At 34.8% G+C, this 24,464-nt stretch overlaps 2 protein-coding genes across 5 annotated transcripts in view; both read left to right on the top strand.

The window, feature by feature from the left end:
* OSBPL1A (oxysterol binding protein like 1A) overlaps window positions 1–24,464 on the top strand; it is a 200,196-nt gene that overhangs the window by 61,883 nt on the left and 113,849 nt on the right. For 3 of the 4 annotated variants that reach the window (XM_079108736.1, XM_079108739.1, XM_079108738.1), the window contains 4 exons: window positions 755–853; window positions 3,787–3,909; window positions 10,483–10,564; window positions 22,873–22,979. In XM_079108736.1, the coding sequence (XP_078964862.1) occupies window positions 755–853; window positions 3,787–3,909; window positions 10,483–10,564; window positions 22,873–22,979 (411 nt within the window). The remainder of the gene's footprint in view (window positions 1–754; window positions 854–3,786; window positions 3,910–10,482; window positions 10,565–22,872; window positions 22,980–24,464) is intronic. The other variant, XM_079108737.1, reaches the window with a different exon arrangement.
* On the top strand, window positions 1,925–3,281 carry LOC306642926 (SKA complex subunit 1-like). Its single transcript, XM_079108745.1, has one exon. The coding sequence runs from the start codon at window positions 1,977–1,979 to the stop codon at window positions 2,742–2,744; it is 768 nt and encodes a 255-aa protein (XP_078964871.1). The 5' UTR covers window positions 1,925–1,976; the 3' UTR covers window positions 2,745–3,281.

The raw sequence follows: 24,464 nt of genomic DNA, 5'->3' as shown, positions 1-24,464 counted from the left end.
CTTCATGTAACTACAGGAACTGCACTCAGCCAGGTGAAACACCTGGTGGGTAGAAACTAACTTCCATAGCTTCTCATTCCTTTTTCTTCAAGAGCATGTGCTCCTTATCAGGCTATCAGTGGTTGGTCACAGTTTCTTTATGTGGTTGCTTTTTGTGGTATGTCTAAGGGGGTGGGTTTACAAAATGCTTTTGTAGTTGTTGTTGTGCAGGGAGGGGGGCGGTTACTTACAGTCTTGAAGCAGAAGTCTACCCTTTTTCCATTCTTAAATACCCTTCTCCCTTTCTAGTTTTTATACATAAAAAAATTGTTCCTAATTCCTCCTATTCTCTTTCCCTTTTTCCCTTCTTTATCCACCTTCTCTATTACTCATTCTTTTATATTCAGCTTAAACATTTTTTACACTCATTACAAACAAAACATTTAAGAGAGCATATGAAGAAGAAATTGGAACTGTGGTATATAGAGGATTTTGCAACCCAAACACATACCCAGTTTTACTTAACAGAAAGAATAAAACTAAAGCTACAAACCCAATGAACTATTAATATTTACCTTGAGGAATTAAGAATGTGAAAGACAGATTTGATGAAGAAGAGCTACAGTGCATATGATACTCCCACTGTATCAATATTTTCCCCAGTTTTTAGTAGTGTTTTAAATTGGTCAATTGGGTGTCATTAAGTCATGTCATGTTTATACTTTAAATTTTATGAATGCATGAATGAATGTTGTCTTACTGATTTCTTTACAAGGTGAAATCCACAGATAACTGCCTCTTCTCTATTAAATGCTTTGATGACACTATTCATGGCTTCAAGGTTCCTAAGAATAGCCTTCAGCAATCAAGAGAGGTAATTTTATGGATTCATTTATGTTTCATAAAACTCAATATTTAAAGAAATAAAAAATATAGGTTCAATATTAATATCTAAGATGTTGATTATAGTTTTTGTTTGTTTTTTTGGTTTCTGTTTTTTTGGTGCCAGGAATTAAACTCAGGGGCGCTCAACCAATGAGCCACATTCCCAGCCCTATTTTGTATTTTATTTAGAGACAGGGTCTCACTGAGTTGCTTATTGCCTCATTTTTGCTGAGGCTGGCTTTGAACTCGTGATCCTCCTGTTTTAATCTCCCAAGCCACTGGAATTATAGGTGTGCACCACCATGCCCAGCAGAATATAATTTTTTTTAATATAATAACTTTATTTTATTTAGTTTTGTATGTGGTGCTGAGGATCGAACCTAGTGCCTCACACGTGCTGGGCAAACGCTCTGCTACTGAACCACAATCCCAGCCAGGATTATAGTTTTTAATGGGAGCAATTACATGAAGCCTTGAAAATTTGGCTTATGAATTAGTTCTTTTTCAACATGTACCTGTAGATATTTTCTATTAATTTTTCATTTTGATTCTTTGAATGTGAGAGGCTGCTATTGACATTGAAATAAAGGTTAAATGATATTTAGTCTACCCCTTAATTTATAAGTGGGGAAATTGAAGACTGTAAGATTGAAGGGATTTCCCAAAACCATGCTGTATGTAAATCACAGAACAGGAAGGCACCCATGTATTCTGATGCTAATTACAGTTTAGACTACTATTGTGGTTAGTTAAACAGTAGTATAGGAGAAAATTGGAATTCTCCTGATTGAAATTCATGGTACAGTCATTTAATGAAAACTCTGTATTCTTCTAAATCAAAGCAGTATCAATAGACCTTTTTTAAAAAAAATTTATTTTGATAAATAAGGAATTAAAAGAGCCTATTTTCCAGGGTAGTTAACTGGGGCCCTGCAAAGAGACTTAAACAGTCCAATCCCTGACTGCCCCAGCATTTCATAAAATGATAAGATTTGATCCTGAGTAATTTTATAAGAAAATGAAGAAAAAAATAGACATACTGGATTCCAGCGAACCGGGTTTCCCACCGAGACTGGAGTATCTACAGCTCGCTACGCAACGAGTCTTAGAGGATGGCTTTCTCAGAGCTGGAACAGTTATGCTCTCATGTCAATGAAAAGATTGGCAATATTAAAAAAACTCTGTCATTAAGAAACCTTGGCCAGGAACCTACCTTGAAGTCAATATTAAATAAAATACGAGATGAGATCATTGTCGTAAATGAACTTCTAAATAAATTTGAATTGGAAATTCAGTATCAGGAGCAAATCAACACTTCTCTCAAGGAACTCTATGAATCTCTTGAAGAAGATCATAAAGATGTCGTACATTTCAAAGAAAATATTCCTTCCCATTTGCCTCAAGTAACCGTACCCCAGAACTTGGTTAAAGGGTCAGATCTTGATCCTGAAGAACCAGTCAAAGTTGAGGAACCTGTACCCACAAAGAAGCCCCCCAAAGAACAAAGAAGTGTTAAAGAAATGCTGTTTATAACTATTGATGAGTTCAATGGTATTCCTGCGTACATGAAATCCCGCTTGACCTATTGTCAAATCAATGATGTTATTAAAGAAATCAACAAAGCAGTAGTTAGTAAATACAAGATTGTACATCAACCAAAAACATCTATGAATTCTGTGACCAGAAATCTCTATCACAGATTTATTAATGAAGAAACAAAGGACACTAAAGGACATTATTTTATAGTGGAAGCTGACATAAAGGAATTCACAAATTTGAAAGCTGACAAGAGATTTCACGTGATCCTGAATATTTTGCGACACTGCCGGAGGCTGTCAGAGGTCCGAGGGGGAGGACTTACCCGTTATGTCATAACCTGAGGCCCTTGTAAGCTTTGGAATTACCAACAGTAGGGTATAGAGGCTAGTCCTATAATTTTCTTACATATAGTTTCTTTAGCTTTTCATTTTCTATTTGTTTCTTATAGAAATAAGACCTTTTTGGATAAAGCATGTATATTTTAAAATTCACTTCAGCAAATATTTAATCACCAACCACATAAGCCTCTCTACTAGGCACATCGTGGATTAAAATTGCTCATGTCTAGTTTTTTGCTAGACCCCAATGAAATGGATATAGAAGTGATATTGCAAGGAAAATATCAATAAGATGAGATAAGGCTACCCAGGCCCTTTGAAACTAAAGGTCATTACTGTCTAAAGTCCATCAAAGGCATTTTAGTCTCCAGGTGACTTCCTAGAACTGGATTTGGAGGCAGCTTATCCTTATTATTGTGCTTTTCCACATGTCCTTAGGGAGCAGCTTACTTAAAATGCATTCAGTATAACCCAGTCTGTGGATTTCAGCCTGTAATGAAAGTATATCAAGATAATGTGGTATCATGATATAATAAATGTATATTTGTTCTTCACAAAAAATAAAAAATAAAAAATAGACATACTGTAGGCCAAACATTCTTTTTGTAAAATCAATGCTGTGTAACCTTTGTAACATTGTGAGTGAGTTAAGGCTTCAGGGCAATTGTTGGCTACATTAAAATGATCTTAGTTTCTTATAGTTTGATAAGATAGTAAAGTTGTAGGTTAGGCTCTATTATTAGGTAATAACATTCAACAGTGTTGAGAACATATTCTAAGTAAAAAAAAAATCCACTCATTTAATTTCTGTAATGTATTTGAATATTAGTGAATATGTAAACATAGATGATATTTTAAAATATATTGGGAAATTATTTTAACTAGATATGTCATGGATAAGAGACTGGTGTCATTTGAATTTTGGTTTATAATATTTATTTCTTCCTTGTAAATTTTGTACTTTACATATTATTGTCATGCAATCTCTCTACTCTTAGGAGTAAAAATGCCTTTCACTTTTATTTAAATCCTTGGATTATTTCAGAACTGGCTGGAAGCAATTGAAGAGCATTCTGCTTATAGCACTCACTACTGTTCCCAGGACCAGTTAACTGATGATGAAGAGGAGGATGCCGTTTCTGCTCTAGACTTGAAGGAGTCCTTAGAGGTAAACAGAATATAATCTCACCTTTATAGCTAACTGTCATGCAGGTTTTAATCAAGACTTTTTATTAAAAGGTAATATTTTGAAATTATGACTTCTGAAAACAGTGGAAATAGTATTGCTCTTTAGTTTTATGCTATTGGTAATTTTGTCTCTCTCTGGATGGTACTATGAAATACCTCTGTAGACATGCTGTACAGATATGGACCTGTACCTAGACCTATCTTTATTTTAAACTCTTTACATTGTTGTAATTGGACTGTCATTCTATTTGAAATCTGCTGCCTGTAGGGGGAGCATGCAGAGCTTGACTTGCTGCCCTTTATGACTTCACTGCTTATTTTAGAGTTTAAATAATGCAACCATAGTGACACATTTCCTGGTCAGTAGTTTCATTTAAAACCACGTAATCTGTAATGTCATTGCTTAAAGGTAAGGTCAGGTGTCAATAATGAATGGAGAGGCCCTCCTCTGAAGTGACATCAATGCCTTATCCATTGAGGAATATCCGCACATGTAATTGAATTGAAATAGGTTTGTTTTTGGCAGTGGGGGGAGGGGCATCAGTTTTCTGACTGTACCTTTTAAATGCACCTGGTTTATCAAAGAATGGGAATTGGGTATGGAAGAACTAAAACTACAAAAGGGTGATCGATTTCAATCTAAATAATCGTGTCAGAGCATATGAATTTTCCTACTAAATTTAATCATAACATCAATTAAATGGTTAAATGAGGGCTGGTGGTATAGCCTTGCATGTCCATGGTTCAACCCCCAGTACCACTCGCCCAACACAAAAAAGCTTATGAGTATGAATTAAATGGATTAGTTGTGAAACTCGAATGTTTCTTAATGAAGCTGTTTCCCAACACCTGCAGAGTTTTATTGATATGAGCCTGTAATCCTAAATATAAAAGGGATTTTGACTCTTAAAATTTGTGATGGAACATTAGAGAATTCAAGCTCTTCCATGTTTTGTTGAAGTCATTTTCCAGAATTTGTTGACAGTTGCTCTACCAATAGTACCTCTAGTTTAAAGCCTAATGTGTATTGTGAAAACTATAAACATAATTCTCAGATCAGTGAACTTTGCAGAAGTAATATCAACTAGAGCATTTAGAATAATAATAACATTAAAACTAGGAAAATAGAAGGCTTAAAAAGAGCCGAAATCATGTTACACAAATAAAAGATAAAACTGTATTAAATACTTTAAAATTTATTTGGTATTCCCTAAGTGAAAATAAATCCTTCCCTATTTATCTCCCCTCAGTATGAGGTGTATGATAAAACTTGGAAGGATTTGCAAAGCATACCAATATCTTTTCCAAGATTATGGTAATTTTAAGACCTTTTTAATGGAAGCTACAAATCAAATAAAAGCATACTAACTTGCATACTGTTAAAAACTTTTTTGTGTGTGGTACTGGGGATTGAATTTAGGGGTGGTCCGTCACTGGATAGTCCCGCCCCCATCTTTTAAAAATTTGAGGATAGGGTCTTGCTAAGTTGCCCAGAGGCTAGCCTTGAACTTTAAGCTCTCTACCTCTGCCTCCCAAATAACTAGGATTACAGCTGAGCACCACTGCACCTGGCCCATTAAAAACTTTTAGATTTATTCTTTAGGACTTTGCAAATTACAAAAATTTGAGCTTATCAATCTCAACTATACCTTGTATTGTATTCCTTATTTAAATATTTGGTTTATATGTCAATTTCAAAACCATGAAATTTTTGCCTTCTGGTATTTATAGGACCTGCAGTCAGTGAGAATTTTAGACAGTGTTTAGCCCTTTCACGGTTTGTAGTCTATAGACATGTCTCTAACATAGTTGGCATGCTAACTCTGTACACCACAAGTCTGCCTCAGCATCTGGAGGCTGCTTTGGAATAGGTGAAATCTCATATGCTTTGAAGTGTGGTAAATTATAGCTTGTGGTATGGTCCCTCCAGGATGCCTTTGATCCTTGAGTTAAGTTACAAGGAAATTTGGAAGCCAGTTTTAGGAACAGATCTATTCTTGTTGGGTATAGACATTCTAAAAGAAATTCAATACTCTAGGACTGGAATACTTTATTTTTTAAAAAATTTTAAATAGTTTTAAATTTTCTTCAGTTATACATGAAGTAGAATGAATTTTGACATGTCATATATACATGGAGTATAACTTCCCATTTTTGTGGTTGTACATGATGAGGAATTACACTGTTCATGTATTTGTATATGAACATAGGAAAGTTATGTCCAATTTATTCTATTGTCTTTCTTATTCCCATCCCCACTCCATACGTTTCATTCCCCTTCATCTAATCCAGTAAACTTCTATCCTTCCCCCTTAATATGAATTAGCATCAACATATCAGAGAGAACATTTGGCCTTTGGTTTTTTGGGATTGGTTTATTTTGCTTAGCATTATATAATAGTCTCCAGTTTCATCTATTTACTGGCAAATGCCATAATTTCGTCCTTCTTTATGGCTGAGTAATATTCCATTGTATACATGAACCACATTTTCTTTATCCATTCATCTGTTGAAGGGCACCTAGATTGTTCATAGCTTAGCTATTGTGAAATGAGCTGCTATAAACATTGATGTGACCATGTTACTATAGTATGCTAATTTTAAGTAGGACTGGAATACTTTATAATCATCTGAATTGATTACAAAATTGATGGTATTTCCTTAACATTAGTAAGTAGACTTATAAGGAATTGGGGGGATGGAATGTTCATACTGAAAATGAGACCACATTTTATGATTTCCTTTTACTCCTCCCAAATGGAGAAACTCCAAAAAGTTAGAACATTTTCTATTAGTCCTATGACTCTCACTGCCTTCAGGTTTGGCCTTCAGGAAAAAAACATAAGACAAAGCATAGACATATTGGCCTTGTAATGTTGACTTAATGGCACCTTGCAAATATTTCATAAAAAAAATTGGAAGAGAAAGTCAAGCATAAGTATTGGTATAGAACTTCACTATTAACAGTTCCCAGCCATGAATGTCTGTTTACATTTAAATTAATTGAAATTAAACTAAAAATTTAGTTTTTCATTTTAAATAGCTGCATTTCAAGTGCTCGGTAGCCCCATGTGGCTACCAACATAGATAGTGTTTCTGCCGTTGTAGGAAATTCTAATGGGGAGTACTGACATAGGCTCTTGGATACTTCAGGTGGCACTAACAGAATGAGGGTTTTGTTGAGGATGTCTTTATTGTATAGGATCTGAACTGTATTCATATTACAAGAAACTAAGAGATGATAATGCTAAGTTTTAACCAAATGAAAAAGTAATATAAAACTTTCCTTATTTAAGAATAAATGATTCCTAACAAAATTGAATGTGTAGAAAGATGCATGTGCACCAACATGGGACTGATAAAGATTGGTACATATTCACATGAGTAAGATACAAAAAGTGCAAAGGGTAAGGTATAAGATGGTGTATCAAATATGCTACTAATACGCTGAGAAGGGAAAAACAGCAGGATGTACATATATCTATTCATGTAGGCCTAGAGTGTCCCTGGTAAGATGAGAAATTAGCCATTGGTACCTTGGGGCTAGGAATGGGGCAAAACAGGCTCCAGGCCTCGAGTCAGGTATGGGAGAGGAAGTGCTTTTTCTTTCTACATTTTAATTGTTTTTATAAACATCTCTTGCAAAACAAAACATTAAGAAAATTACAGAGCCAGTACCACAGTAGCTACCAGGTCAGAAAGAATATATGTTAGGCTTGACAGCAAGGGAAGATGAAATAGGGTTATGCTTTGAAGAGGATTTGGCAGGAGTTAAGAAGACAGATGAGTGCTAGGCTTTACAGCTTGCATTTATGGCAGTTTTCTTCAAAGATGAAAGTTATCAGGGCTCTATACTCTATTCAAAGTTCAAATTAATATTATTGAGGTATAATTTTATACAATAAAAAAGAATTCATTTTTAATTTTCAGTTTGATATATTTTAACAAATGTGTGCACCCTGTGGAACTACTACTATCATCAAGATATAGAACATTTTTATCACCTCAAAAAGTTCCTGTGCTTCCATATGCAGATGATGTCCTAGAAACTTTAAATGTCTTGACAGTTAAAATACTGCCACATGCATCTCGGGCAACCACTAATCTGCTGATACTGATGTAACACCAGTATCATTGTAGGCATTGTCAGTTTTCCTGTTCTAGAATTCAGTGAGAATGAAATCACACAGAACGTGTTCTGCAGCATCCGTCTTCTATCACTCCCTATACTGGTGTGTGTATTAGTGCTGGATAGGAGGTAATCTGCTTCTGTTCTTTTTTTAACCAAATGTGGATTTTCTATTGCAAATAGTCTGGAATTAATTACCTTTCTCTTAGCTCATCCACTCCTCTGTAGCCAACCACCCCGTTGATACACAATTTGAGCTGTGTATCAACACAGTAGGTGAGGACAAGGTAGTTTAACAAAACTGGCAGCTAAAGTCTGTGTGGACAGAGGTTGTAACAGGAAACCTGTGTTGTCAGTGTGGCTCCTTGCTCACCTGGGGTACCTTTTGTTTCTCTGGCCTCCAGGGGATGTGATCCTTGATCTGTGTGCTTTGCCCCAGATTCCTTGGGGAAAGTTAAAATACTGTCAGCTTCAGTATTAGAACATTTCCCACAGCGGGATCCCATTGATGTAGAATAAATACATAAAAATTAAAATGAAGAGTCCCTGACATAACATGAATGGCATAGAAGTCAAGAATGAGACAACCATGCTAGACTCTGCAAGGCATTCATACGCATTACGTTATATAAGTAGATATGTAAGATATTATAATATAACAAGCAACTACTGAGGGGAAATGATAACAAATTGAAAATGTTATATTTTGTTACATTAATAACCTCTCTGTTCTTTTTAGTATTAGTTAACTAGCCATAAATTGTTTAGAACAGAGGACACATGTATGCCCAGCTCAACACAGTTATGTGTACTTGGCTCTTCTCTAGCTGACCTACTACATGCAACAAAGCAAAAAAATCATTGCTCAAAGAAACTTTGTTTTAACTGTCAGATACACTAAGGAAAGATAAATGTAATTCAAGTATTTGAATGTGGTGCTATGGAGGACATTTCCTACCTTTTAATTATAACCTTAGGAGCTATAGGTTTAGGGTCACAGTCATTGCTTGCTTTTGTGTGTCTAACCATCTTTCACCATAGAAAAGAAAAAACAGTCATGTTGAATTGCACATGAGCAGGAATGTTAAATATGTGTAGTGTGAGAGTGACAACTTTCTGTTAGTAAGTCATGAATGATGCATTTGGTTGCAGTGCATATTTCCGGATCAACCTTTCCCCTCCTCCAACCTGTATTCACAGGTGTCTGAAAAAATTATCAGACATACCCATTCTGTTCTTATGGTATTCTAAATCGTGTTGTATAGGGGTTCCCCCGCTCCAAGAAAGAAAAAAAGACATGAATTATTTTTAGGTGTTGTTAGAACTCTGAAAGAGAAATGCAAATATAAAAGAGAACATTGCCTGTCACTAATATGGTTCCATGAATAATTCTGTTGCAGTGGAGCTGAATTTCATAAGCACTATAAAATTTATAAGGTGAAATAGGAGAAAAGGGTGCTTTCCTGTGTCACCTTGGTACATTGAGCTGTGGTAGGTTGAATTTTGGGTGAGCAAAATGTTTTGTCTTGGGCCAGTTGAAATTAGAGTACAAAGAAGGGAAGAAGGGAAGCATCAGAAGGCTAAATATATTACTCTGCCCACTACAGTGTGATTCTAATATTTATAAGGTAAAAGTTCTCAGAATAAAATTTTCATTGTCATTACCCCGCAGATTTACAATTATTATTATTTTTTGCTTATTCTTCCCACCTCTTTAAAGGGAAACTATATATAAAACTAACTTCAAAATGATATTGGCTTTCATCTTGTACTTCAAATCTGTACTAAGATGAGATACAACTTATAAAATTCTGTATTTGTTTTGTTTTGGGGGACCTAATTGAATAGAACTTTCGAATTTTAAGAATATTTTTAGTGATTGATTTTACCTTACTTTCATAAGTGTTGACTTAATAAGAAAATGTCCTTGTCGATCTGATTATGTGGGGGCAGTATGCATTAGATTGCTGGATGAAAGTCAGTTGGTGGTTTCCAAGTGGTAGGACCATCTGGATTTTTTTTTTCTTTTAATAAAAACAGTTTTCAAAATATATTCCTGAAGGATACATGTTATCATTTTTTGATGAATTTATGCAGGTCTGCTAAAAGTTAATAAATCAGAAAAATCTAATTCCTCATGTATCTTTGGCTTAACAAAAATAGTAGTGTTCATACAGTTGTATGTATCTACGTGAGAGATGCTGAATATGTTTAGAATTAAGAAATATTTATTTTATTTTTATTCTATAATTGATTAAATGTTACATTCAATTTTTAAGGAATTTTTCTCCCACTGTTTTCTCTGAGGACTAAGACTTAATGGTGTATCAATCTATAAAACTGAAAGTTTTTGATAGAAACATTAAGCATAAGTAATATGAAAATCCTTTATTGATTTGTCTTAATTTTCTTTTTGTTTTCTAGAAAGCACAAGCATGTCAACAGAGACTAGATAGGGAAATTTCCAACTTTCTCAAAATGATTATGGAGTATGACATGGCTAAAGGTAAAAACAAAAAAACACTACCAAAAAAATCACACACAACCTATTTTTACAGGTATTGACCCTTTATAGTTTTGCTTGTACATTTTAGATAATTTTGGGATTTGAATTCAGAATTATATTTGATAAAACTATTTTGTAATTTTAAAAAGGATGCTCAAAAATATCTACTCCTTGAAGATGCTTGTTGTATATATTAATAATATGTTTTTATTCTTTTAAGAATAAGAAAAAATTTAAATGAACATTTTGAGGTCTTTTAATTTATTTTGGCTACATAACAAGAATTCTGCTTGTGAATACCAGAAGACTTGAGTTTTGGAGTCAGACTGTCTTAGGTTGGAGTCATTACTCTGCCACTTACTAGTTGTTACTTTGAACAGTACTTTTCACTTCTCTTAGCCTCTGTTCTCCCATCCATACAGTAAAGGGGTTGGTTCTTTTCAATGTTGGCCTTATATAATTTATATGTGAACTTGCCTATGTAATTATTAATCTTTTCAGTAGGAACTTTTTATGTCTTCAGTCTGAACTGTTTATTAATTATTAATAATTAACTGTAGATAGCTTAAAATCAAACTTAAATATTGAGAAAAAAATATTTCTTTGTAAACTAAAAAATTGTTTCTTAAACTCTTAACAGTTGCTTTAGACCTTGACCATTTTATGTATATATGTATATGTATATAATATATATATATATATTTCCACTGAAATATAATTGATTTAGTTATCTGAGTTTTCAGTGGTCAAATTTTAATTATGAACTAGTTTCCCTCAATGGAATCCTAGTTTGTATGTTCCCAGGAAATGTGAATGAATGTTAATATTAGAATAAACTAAGCATAAATAGTCTATATCTGTCCATATGTACCTTGGGCTTGCCTTTACTTCAGCTCAACAAACCATGTCTTTTTTAAAAATTTTTTAACATTTATTTTTATCAGTGGGGATAGCTTTGGACAGGTCGACAGTTAAGTCCTTTTGATTTTTAATTGTAGGATGGAATATTGTATTAGCACTGTTCAATTCTCGGTGTACTTTTAAAATAGTTAACAACTTCATTAGATATAATTCACATAACAAAATACACCCACATAAATTGTATAATTCATTGTTTCTTAGTTTATTCAAAATCATGCACTTATGACTGTTGTTGAACTTTTAAAATGGCATCTTCACTGAGAATGATTGAAAGTAAGAGTAAGAAGAGGATGCTTAATGACATCTTTCAAAATATATTAAAAAAAAGTCCAGAGTGAGATGAAATATAAAGATTTATTCATTTAACTTGAACTAGAGCAATAAATACCAGAACTATAACCAAACTAAGTTTAAAAAACTAAAACAAACCTTTAGTAAGGGCAAGGAATATGGCTCAGTGGTAGAGTGCTTGCCTAGCATGTGCCAAGGCCCTGGGTCGGTTCTTGGCACAGCAAAACAAAAACCCTTTAGTCAAATCTCTTTGGTTCAGTTTACCTGTATGAGATGATACTCATAATGATGGTATTTGTGTCTTTATTAGTAATGATTGAGCAATATGATTTGGAGGAACTGATGAGACCCACATAGTGCCAGGATATGCATAATATTCAATACCAGAAGAGATTTTTCATTTTGTAAGGGTCTCCTTGAAAACTGAGATCTGACAAACCTATTTTATATGTCAGTGGGTTTAGGTGCTTAATAAACATCTGATGAAGGAGTTAAAAGAATCACTTGGCATCTTTACAACTGAACACTTTCTGAAAGATCAATGCAGATGAGTAGAACAGCATCTTAAAATATATATAAATAGTAAGTACATAGGGTTAAGATAATTTCAGGAATGAAACTGGAGAGTTGAAGGTAATATAAAAACTTTTTTTTTTGGGGGGGGGGGTGCTGGGGATTGAACCCAGGGTCTTGTGCCTGCCAGGCAAGCACTCTACCAGCTGAGCTACATCCCCAGTCCCATAAAAACTATTCTAATGCCAAGAACTCATACAGAATAATCAGTGTTTTATTAAAGGTAACTGGTACATATCCTGCTTCACATTCTTAGCTAGTCTGTCAATGACTTCTCAAGATGATAAACCAAAATGTTTGTGGACAGAATTCAGATGCTATGGCTATAATTATTAGCAAAATTGTATTAGCTTTACCACCCAGATCCCCTTCTTACTCAAATTTCTACTGTACTAGTTCAGCTGGTATCTCTTCAAATCCACCTTAAGGTAGCAGCCTACCCTTTGGTCTCTCAGTCCTTTGGGACTCTCTGCATTCTGTCCTTGTGAATTGAATCAGATGACTTTAAGGGACTCTTCTGGATCATATTCTGTGAAGAATTAGATTATTATTTAATTTCACAAAGGTTATCTTTTTGATCATCAGCATCATCGTTTTTTTTCAATGAGACTTCACTGTGTTGTCCAGGCTGGTCTCAAAGCCCTGGGCTCCAGCCATCCTCCTGCCTCAGGCTTCCATGCAACTGGGACTAGAGCATACTACTGCATTTGGCTCATGATTTTTTTTTTTCATCTGTTGAAAATCTTTTATAGGCCCTTGCAACTACAGAATAAAACATGCTTTTTTCTGGCATTTAAGGACTTTCATGGTCCAGGCACCTAAAATTGGGTCAACTGAAATTTTCAACTTTTTCCCAATTTTTCTTTCCCATAACCCCCTTTAAAAAAAAAAAAAACAAAAAAACCTTTGACCAAACACCTGCTTTGGTTAGTGTCTTTGGTGGGAAATGCCCTCTACTGAAATACTTTCATGTTTATAAATAGACCTTAAACCTAATTTCTATTGAATGCATACTAGAGTTTATGTATTTGGCACTGGTGACACATAATTCAACGTTCAGAGAATTCAGTATTAAAATGTCTATTTTACCATTACCAAAAGCCTGGTCACAAAAATAAAATAACAAACTAATGAAACTTTTGTAAATGCTCCTGAAGGTCATGTAATCAGTCTATTCCTCCTACATGCCTGAATTTACCCTTAATGTAGTTTTTGACTATTATAATGTTGTGCATTTATATTTGATCCCATCACTGTTACCCTAGGTTTCTTAGAAGTGGGATTAGTGGATGAAAGTGTTTAACATTTTGAGCTTGATGATACATATAGCTAAGTTAATTTCCAAAAAACTGGTTCTTTACATGCCAACTTTAATGCACGTACTTTATTGTGTTATTAAATGTGTATTATGAATCCCTGGTTAAGGAAATTGAAATTATTTTAGTTATCTAAAATAAAAATTTTAAAGGAAACACACAACTGTTCAACCTACTTAAAATTTTTTGCTTGAAATCCTAGGCTTTGAGGAAACAAGCTAATCACCCCCTTCACTGGCTCAGGTCACCATTGCCTTTCATGTGGATTACTAAAACAACCTCCCAAGTGGACCTCAGATTCTACCCTTGCCTCTGTAGCCTCTGCTGTAGAGCCATTCTTCTGCAACATCCCTGTATTTACCACCTTTGCTTCCTGATCATCTCATTTGGTGTGAAAGACAAAGTCGTCCTAATGACCTGTGGAGCCTTCTAGTCCCTTTATTTCTTTGTCTTTATCTCCTAGTTCCCCTTGCTTGTTCCTCTTTAGCCTTACTGGCCTTCTTTCTGTCCTTTAAACATCCGAGAACATACCTGCCTCAGACTTTAAATGTGCTTGCTGTCTTCCAGAAGGCTTTTCTCCAAATAGTCACCCATTTCGTTTACTCCCTTACATCTTTCTTTGAAATGTCCCTTTAACCTGAGGCTGTCTTTTGCCTCTTGCACTGTTTGTTCCTCCAGACCCAATCTCTCTTCAGCCTGCATTCTGGGACCTCCTTGCACTTGGACTTGATGAATTCAGCAAATGGCAGGCTCTGTCAAGGGACTGGTGGAAGGGATGGGAAGAGAAGTAGGTCAGGGGTTTATCTCTACTCCTTCCAGCTGGGCTGTTGTTTAACAGTGTTGCCGGGTTTCTCCAACTGGTCACTGGCCCTGTTCTGATTCCAGCTCTTGCCAGGCTTAGCAACACCATCCTTTGCCCTTGTACTGACTCAGGGTGGTAACTGTCCTGCATGCTAATCTGTTAGTTCACTCAGCTTTCCTCATCTTTGTGAACAATCTCTTTTAAAAAATTCTTTTCAGCTTTGAACATGCCAGCTCTTCCTTGCCAGGGCCCTTACTAATACCTCCTCCCCTAAAATTTCAACTCCTCTCAACACTTGCTGTCCCTCTACCTTGCTTTATATTTCTCTTTGTCACCTCACAGATTGTGTGTGTGTGTGTGTGTGTGTGTGTGTGTGTGTGTGTGTGTGTAGTTGATTATCTGCCTCCTGCACCAAGAAAGAGGGCAGAAATTTTTGTCTTTACTCTCCAGCATCTAAACAGTGCCTGGCACACGATGGGACTCACTCGTGGGCAAGCTCTCATGTGCATGGGTGAAGGAAATGAGTGACCTACTTGCCTCGCTTATAAGTTTATAACATTTCTCTCAAACTCAGAATGGTTTGTAATTTGTTCTGACAGGTTGGTAAATGTAAAGATAGTACAAGTTGATGAGACCTTTTAGAGACGAAATAGGGAGGAAATGCTGAGAACTGTGGAGTGTTTTGCATTCTTTTGTCCATAGAAGTCCCATAGTTAATGCCCTTGGTTTTTATATTTTCCTCATTTCCTTGGGATCCAATTTTTTTTTTGAGTGATTCTTTTATTGAGAGTCTGTCAGTTGTAAAATATCTTTATTTCATCTTCACAGGGTTATAGTTATCTTCTATTAACATCTTGAAAATATGATTCCATATTCTTCTGACTTCTAAATATTCTAAATATGATTCTTCTGAAGTTAGTCTTTATTTTTTTACTTCATCTTTGGTATTCTTTAGTTTTGTCTGTAGGTCTGGATTTTGTTATTCTGTATCCTGCTTGAGGCTCTTTTCTTTAAGGGTTCATTAATTTTCTTTCTTCAGTCTGTAGAAGTTCTTACCTATCATATCTTCAAATTTTGCTTCTTTATTCTTTTCTGCTAGAACTCTTGGCGTTCATATTTTGAGACTTCTTAATTTATTCCCTGCCTCTCATATCATTTCTATTTTTTGTTGCCCTTTGTTTTTCTTTTTATTCCTTTGACTTTATAATTTCTAGACTTATTGACTTTTAAGTTGAGAAATTCTAGATGATGCTTTAGAATTTTTTTCCCCACAGCAACATGTTCTTTCATATTACATTGTATTTCTAATTTTATCTCTAATAATGATAAAATATCAGTTTGCAACTTTTTCTTACCATACTCTTGTGTCCCAAGTTGTCATGGAACTAACTCTCTTGTTTTGTCTGCTACATGTACTTCATGATGGTTTATAACTTCTTTGAGAGCTCTTCAGTGTTTTACTTTTTATTTTTGTATTTTTTCTCCTTCCTAGACTGTGGAGGTCTCTCTACAGAGTAGTTTTGTGTCTGTTCCTGATGAAGCTGTAAAGGTTTCTCTATATACTGGCTCATGTTTTTAAATTTGGATTTCATTTCTAGTTATGTTATAAGTTAGATATTTCCATGTTTTCAGGTTCCCACCTGGAGTAGTAGGTAGAAAGTGCCCTTCTTTACTACCTCCTTGGGCCCCAGGGCAGTTATTCTATCCCTGCTTTTAGTGGGAGTCTGACCTGGTACAAGGTATGACTCCTTTGATTTGGGAGACCAGGACTTCATCTCTTAATCCTGATTTTGTGTTCTATCTGATATCCCCTCTGTCCTTGATCTTCCCACTACGCCTTGTTGTATTAACCTTGATTTTTCTTTTGGTTTCTAACATACCTGGGGGTTTTGTTCTTTGAAACAGTTATTTTATTTTCTTCAGTATCTTCATTGGTTAGGGTTGGAGAGGCTCCATCAACTTAGTTTGCCAGGTACTGTTAGTGTCTCATGTTGTTTCTAGTATAAAACATATCAATATTCTACAAATTGTATTATATAGTGTAATTACAAACATAGTCTTTGCTTTATAGTAGTGCTATGCATTACATTCAGCTATTATATCCATTTTACAGATAAGCTAACTGAGGCACTGAGAGCTTAGGTGATTTGCCTAATGGCTAGTAAAAATGAGTGAACATTTGATCTTAGGCAGCTTCACTCTAGAGACTGTTCTTAACCAGTTAAGAGTCTAAAATAAATCAAGAATTCTCTGTTTACTCCTGCACATTTGATCTATAGATGGGAAAAATTCACAGATTTATAACCAGAACTACAGTGTAAGGTAGACTTTGATGAGGACAGGTTAGCTTGACTGTTGTAATTGAGGTTTTCAAATTCTTTTGGTTTCCTATTTAGAAGTTCAGGGGATAGGTGGGATTAATACAGAGCAGAAGTTTCCAACCCACAATGAAGAAAACACCCTCATTTTTATTCTGTCAATTTTTTCTTTCTCTTTTTTGTGTACATATTTTGCTGGGTCAGTTCTCTCTCTCTCTGTCCCCTTCCTATATTCCCCACCATTAAACTAAAATAGGCCAGAGCCATTTTCCCAGAGATTACAGCATCAGCTTCCTCCTATATGCAGGGAGTAGTCTGTAGGATAGTTAGAGAGATGCCTCCTAACAACCAGACCTGTGCACCTTGCCAGCTGCTTTCACTGCCTTGAGTTTAATCTGAACTCTTAAACTGGCTAGCTTTATGACCTGAGTCTCCTCACTTCAGCAGTCTCACCTCTTACCTCTTCTGTCTCCCTCTATTCAGCAACATGAAAATTTTCTTGTGTTATGTTCTTAGTATATGACGTCGTCAAGGTATGAAATACTAACTTTTTCTTGTCTTATGTTTAGTTCTCAAAAACATCTTGACATCTCTAAAACTAATGTAAGTGTTTTTGGTGTGTGTTTCCAAATTACCCTGCACTTTCCTTGCCATCAAAAGCTCTAAGCAATCTGTAAGGTAACTTTGTATTTCTCTTCCCTGCTCTGGGCAGGCCTAGCTTTCTTGGGTCTTAGAAATGATAGGAAGAGCAAGCAAAGGTATAGGACACAACAATTGCTCAGACCCATTATAGAGGGCACTGCAGAGGGAGCTCCTGTTCTTGGTCCAAGCTTTCTTCCAGGCAGCAAGGGGTGAGAAATTCAAGAGGCAAGACACTGTGGCTGTGAAACTGATTTAATGCTCATTTTCACTTCTGCCAAGACGTGTGGAACACAGGCTGACACCACACCCCTGAGCTCTTGCAGGCATGTAGACTAACTTAATATGTTATAAATTATCAGATTTATATCTTTCCTTACCTTCTTCGTGGCAGGCTTACCAAGATTCCTTGCTTGATCTGTCCACAGGTGGAGCTTTCTTGAACAGATGTGACTCTGACCTAATTACTATTTACTGATTTTCCTCATAAGGTCATTATCATAAGGTGAGGAGCCCATTGGGCAGTTCAGTCAGGAGTGATGCAAACCAATTATAGCCTTGGAGATTTTATTCAATCTGATTAAAATGAATCTTCTTCATTTCCTCACTTGACTCTCATTTGCAAAAGAATGCAAAAACATTCCATAATTCAGGTCACTTTCCTGTTTTATATGACCCCAGAAAGTCTCCTGGACTGGTATTCTTTTTTTTTTTTTCTCCATTTCTTAACATAATTCTTTTTTTTTTTTCCCATTTAATCTTGTTATTCCTCCTACTCTTCTAAAGTCTCTGAGGTAGTTTTTTATTTTCTGTTTTCCTTGCTGGATGGCAAGTTCTGTAAGGACAAAGACTGTCTCTCTTGTACTTCATCTTCAGCACTTAGCCCGGTGCCTGCCACTTGGTTACCACTCAATAAATAGGAGATGAAATCCTCTCACCTCTCTAGAGTTCTCATTGACCAGAATTTCAAAATATCTTCCCATTGGGATTAGTATTTTTGGTACTACTTGAAAATAATAAATATTTCAGATGTATTTGTTTTATTGAGCTTATTTGTAGCACTAGGAACATTTCTTAAGGTTTAATTCAAATTCCTTTTCTGAATATTTGTTTTATTTAATGTGTACAACTCTTTTGCTGTTTGTCTTACAGCATCCCTGATATTGTCCTTTTATTATTTAACTCATTTAATAAGTGCTACTTTGAACTGTATGTTTTATATACTCCAGTACAATTAGTGTAATTTATAGAAGTCAGAGTGCTTGTTTAGTGGACAAGTTTTTTCAAACTTGCATCTTAATTTGAATAAAAATAGGTAAATTTACATTCTTGTGACTTACAGATTATCATTTCGGATTTTTTTCAAGTTGCTTTTTTGTATAGTTTTTTTTTTTATGTGCATTCCATTTTGAGGAAAGCATACTGATTTTCTAAGAAATTTATGTTAATCCAATGTAGCAAGACAGTCACTTTTTAAATGCTTCCTTTGATTCAGTTCTTACCAGAAGGTCAGGTGTTTCATGTGCATAGTCATAGGCATTGTATTTTTTCCCCCACCATAAGAGAAATTGTCTTTTTTTCTTCATCTTTATTTCTTATAACCTTTAGTTTTGTCACTAGATTTCTTAATTTTTGGACTATTTATTCTCTTCTTGTTCATGTTTAAGCAAACAAACAAAAACAAAGTTTAAAGTGGCTTCATTACCAGAAAGAAAAGGAAGGGTGAGGAAGTGAAATGCCATTCATGCGTTTTTCTTCTTTTTAAATATCTTGTTCCAAATTATAGAAATATGTGAGCAGCAATATATTGAAAACAGTCAAAGTATATTTTCTTGTGCTGCAAGTAAAAAACAAAACGTAGTTTAAAATTATGTATTTTTCCCTGGGCACTGTGGCACACACTTGTAATCCCAGCTACTCAGGAGGCTGAGACAGGAAGATCACAAGTTCCAGGTCATCCTGGTCAATTTAGCCAGAGACTTTGTCTCAAAAAAAGAAAAAAAAAAGAAAAGTGGGGTGCTGGGGATATAACTTAGTAGTAAAGCACCCCTGGGTTCAATCCCCAGTACCAAATAAATAAGTAAAAATAAAAAGGACTGGGGACATAGCTCAGTAATAGAGGACCCCTGGATTTAATCCCCATTATTGCGCGCACGCGCGCACACACACACACAAAACCTTAAATCTTGATTTCCGAAATATAAATGAAAATGTTTTCATCTTAAATTTTTTCAGCAAACACAACAGTTCTTTTGATGTAAAATGTAATATATTCAAAACACTGGATTTTCTATGCAAACCATTGAAATAAGATAGTAATGTCCTTATTTGTTTAATGAATATTTGAGTCTTTGTTCAAAGCTCAAACCAGGGTGTTTGAGGAGGTGAACAGGTTTAGGGTTTACAGGGTAGCAGAGATACAACATCTATACAATTCCTCATGTTCCTATTACAAAAGCATTGGCTACTGTTGGAATTCAGGAAGGAGGCCATGTGATATGTAGGGTAGGCTTCCTGGGAAGAATGGCATTTGAACTAGGCCTTGAAAGGAAATACATTTTTGTTGTTGTTTTAGGTGGGATACTTCTGAATATGAATGATTGTTATTTCCAATATCCAGGGGGAAAAGAACATCTTGAATAAAGATTTGGAAGAAATAGAGGAGACTGTTTCTAGGTAAACAAATATTTCCAGGAAAACAGCCTGACTGAGGCAGATTCAGTTTATGGAGCAACTTAAGTGTTAGGCTAATAAGTGTAGCCTTTTTCTGTATTAGGAGAACAATGGAGGTTGTCTGTATTAGAGTTTACTCAACAGCTAAATTAGTACTTTCCCACTACTTTAAAAACTTGTCCAATTAAAAATTATACAGTATAATCATAAAAAAATGACAGATTGTGAGCTTTTTATATGTCTCTAAAGTTAAGCTTTATTCAATATGATCTTCTAGCAGCTTTCATGACTTCAAAAATGTTTCTGGTACAAAAAATAAACTTTTTTTCCTCAAAATTAATGGATTCCCATGATGGGCTAAATAAGGTAACATACTGGCCTTTTTGCATTTATTCATGACTATTTAAATATTAACTAGCTAAAACAAATTTGCAATAATTCTCTGTTGGTCACTTTTCTAGCTTAGCACTTCTACTACTTTTTATGTAACAACAGGTAAACATCAGTATATAAGAAGCAAGCTAGTGTGAATTAAATGGCCCTAATATGCTGCACTACAGTGGAGGATTGAACCCAGGGCCTTATACTTGCTAAGCACACATTCTCTTGAGCTACACCCCCACCCCCCATCCTAAAATTAGATAACTTTGATTCTTCTGTTTTGGACAAAAGAATTTGTGTGTGTGTGTGTGTGTGTGTGTATCTTTTGAAAATTTGCAGGATTATTTTTGTTTAAGTGTAGTTAAGTATTCAAATGTGTTGGGACAATTAATGTTTGTTTTATATTAATCAAGTATCTAAACTATTATCTAAAACATAGTCTTTACATTTTATTAAATACCTAAAATAAATAGCTCCATGAGTAATTATCCTTCGATCTTCATGTCATTTGTGCTATAAAAGTGGAAAATCACTGGATTACCCAGAAAATTTATGGAAAACAGAGGCTGTGTCTGTTTTTCCTTGTACATCTTCTCACAGGACTTGGTCCACAGTTCTTTGTGACATCTGTTGAGGTACTATTTAAGTCACATGGCATCTAGCATATGTTACTTTTTTTGCAACTAAGTAGAGAATAAATCTTCATAATGTGTATCAAAGATTCCAAATTAAAAAAAAAAACTGTGTAAAATCAATTGATTTTAGAATATAGTACTTACTTATTTGTGCTGAATTAAGAATAGCCAACTCTAGGAAACTACTCATAAGATGAAAAATATGATGAAACATTTCTTGGTTTTCCTATCGTGATATTAATGAAGGGTAGTTTTTGTCTTCATTTAACCTTTTTTCTTGACCACTTGTATGAGTTTTGAGAAATATTTTTTTCAAGAAAAGGATTTTTCTTTGCTTAAGGAAGTCATATGACTGTAGAAAGTGTGAAAATACTTGGAAGAAGTCTAAAGAAGGTTAATACTTAGAAATACTTGGAAGAAGTCTAAAGAAGATTAATATTCACAATTTTATCACCTTGAAATAATGACTATAAATAATTTGGTATGTGTTCTTGGCAGATTTGCTTTATATCTTGTATAATATTGAATGACAAAACTGTATACTTTATTTTCCCCTCAATCATTTCCCATCTGGCAATTTTTGCATCTTCCTGGGATCCAGTATTCTGTGGTGTAATATTTGCAGGTTGATGACATTTGAGTTTACTCAGTTGCTTTTGTTTATTGACTATGCTGACCATGTTTTTAAGAACATTAAGAGTATTTAAAATACAAAGGATGCTAGAGATTTGTCTTTCTCCTTTATTTTTTGATAAAAACTTAAATGCTAAAATTTTTATTTGATGGGAGGAACTGACTTAAAGACTCAATGTATTATTAACAAAAAGTCAAACTGTTTCAACTAAGTACCTTTTTCTTCGTCAATCTGAAAAAAAAATAGGATATGATATTTCACTTGCCTGTAAGTGATATGTGTACATCTTGTGTATTTCTCTTACCAGCATTCTGTTTTTGTTGTTGTTATTTTTTTAAAGGGTAAATGGGTTAAATTTTTCTTTAGCTGATCAGGGAAGATACTGGTATTATCATTTCTTTGTTCCCAACTTAAACATAACAGAAAAAGTACTGGATCGGGCTGGGGTTGTGGCTCAGTGGTGGCAGGCTTGCTTAGCATGTGTGAGGCCCTGGGTTTGATCCTCAGCACCACACAAAAAAAATAAAGGTGTTGTGTCCACCTACAACTAAAAATATATATAAAAAAATGAAAATAAAAATGTACTGGAGTCCCACAGGGACACATTTTTGAAAATGGAAATACCTATTTATACCAAACATTTGTCCGAATAAGAACTAGAGGAAGCTTAATTAATGCCGCCTTCAGATATATTACCCACCATGTCAACTCCAGAATTATTTTTGTCTCTTTTTAGCACTTTGCTTTTGAATAAAATAACTTACCTAGCATAACATATCATGAAAGGAAATATTAATGTCTTATAAGGGGTGCTGTCAGTCCTCCTTGTCTGCTGCTTTTCTTAGACATTACATAATTATTTAATTCCTGTACCCTTTTTTGTTAATCTTGGCTCTTCTCCTTGTAGGATATAGGCCTTTCCAGGTGAAGCTTTTGTCCTTTTTCTGTTGTACCTTGATGACAGCTTGTGCTTAACAACCATGCAAAAGAAACACACATTGTATATGCTTTGCTTAAGATAGCTAGAGGGAAACCTGAAGTTATTAGTAGACATATACATACTCTTGTGGTCTTGGTTTACTTAGATTACTTAAAAATCCTACTTACTTTGTCTTTTATTTACAGAAATGCTGCCATCATTTCTTCAGAAAGTTGACGTTGTCTCTGAAGCTTCTAGAGAAACTTGTGTAGCTTTGAGTGATTGCCTTAATCTCTTCACTAAACAGGAAGGGGTAGGTCCTCTGGAATTGAACTTTTTAAATAATTGTTTTAATATTATATGCTTGATCATCCAATAAGTCATTGCCTTCCAGCTGTTCAAAGGTAGGAAAAAATTAGTATCAACAAAGGAAATGAAAGCATCATTTTTTACAAAGATTCAGAACTTACTTATTCTTGATTAAAGCAAGATGATTCTGAAAATCCTGTGTTCGCATCTTTCGAATTTGTTGATGTAGCCATATTTAACTAAGTATATTTAACATTGATGTACCTCGGGTTGTGTGACATTTTAATGAGAGATGTGAAAATATTCCGAAAACAAAAGATCTTTTGTATAGTGCTTATATTTAGTAAACAGTATATTAATAATACCTATATAAACTGAGCTCAATGGATTAAAATTTTTGGTGATCTTTTTCCTTTCCTCTTTTCTTGTTCAATAGTGTGCCATTTCCATTTCCAAATTTGAGTAAGATTAATGTGCTTATCCATTAGTAATTATTTGTCTTTTTCCCCACCACCCACCCTGGGGATTAAGCCCAGGGTCTTGCACAAGACAGGCAAGCACTCTACCACTGAACAGTATTCCCCTGCCACCCCACCCGTTTTTTTTTTTTTTTTGAGACAGGGTCTCACTAAGCTGCCAAGGCTGGCCTCAAACTTTTGACCCTCTTGCCTCACCCACCTTGCCCAGCTTAGGAATTCTTTTTCTAAGGACTGAAAAGTTGTGAAGTGTTTTGGTTGTTAAACTAGTATTTGTCTTGTTTTATGATGGTGCTATTGCCTTTTTTCCCTTCTTTTCATGATTTTAATGTAAGCCAAGGGGCAATAGGCTTTTTTTTTCCATTCTGTTAATTTCTGCATCTATGTTTTATTTTAAACATTTTAGATCAAGATACCTAATTTCTTATTACAGTTTTTACCTTTTGGTAAAGATTAGGTTTTAGTAAAGTAAAAAAGATAAAAATGGTAGTATGTTATCATGTATTTCTTTTGTATGTAAATATCTAAAATTTCTCCCCCATGATTAAAATGGAAGACTTGTAAATTCATAGACATAGGTGGGAGGTGGAACTGGAGATCAAACCCAGGGCATCACATATGGTAGGCAAGTGTTCTACTCCATCCCTATACACAATTTTTAAAATGCTATGTTTGTTATGTTTACCACAAATTCCATATATGAGTTTATTTGGAGAATAAGAAATACATGGAAATATTAATCTGAATTCATTTAAAACAAATTTATACCAAGTCTTTCAACAGAATTCTGTTACTATCACAGGAAAATAATTGTTTTCATTAAGCCTTTTAAATGATTGATTCTTTTAATACTTTTTTGGTGGAGGGCAGGTACTGGGAATTGAACCCAGGAGTCCTTTACCATTGAACCCTTTTTATTTTTTATTTTAAGGCAGGGTCTTGCTAAGTTGCTGAGGCTGGCCTTGAGCTTGTGACCCTCCTGCCTCAGTCTCCCATGTAGCTGGGATTGTAGG

The sequence above is a fragment of the Sciurus vulgaris genome (assembly GCF_902686455.1).
Source record: "Sciurus vulgaris genome assembly, chromosome: 13".
Lineage (NCBI taxonomy): Eukaryota > Metazoa > Chordata > Mammalia > Rodentia > Sciuridae > Sciurus > Sciurus vulgaris.
This window is presented reverse-complemented; position numbering and strand designations above follow the sequence as displayed.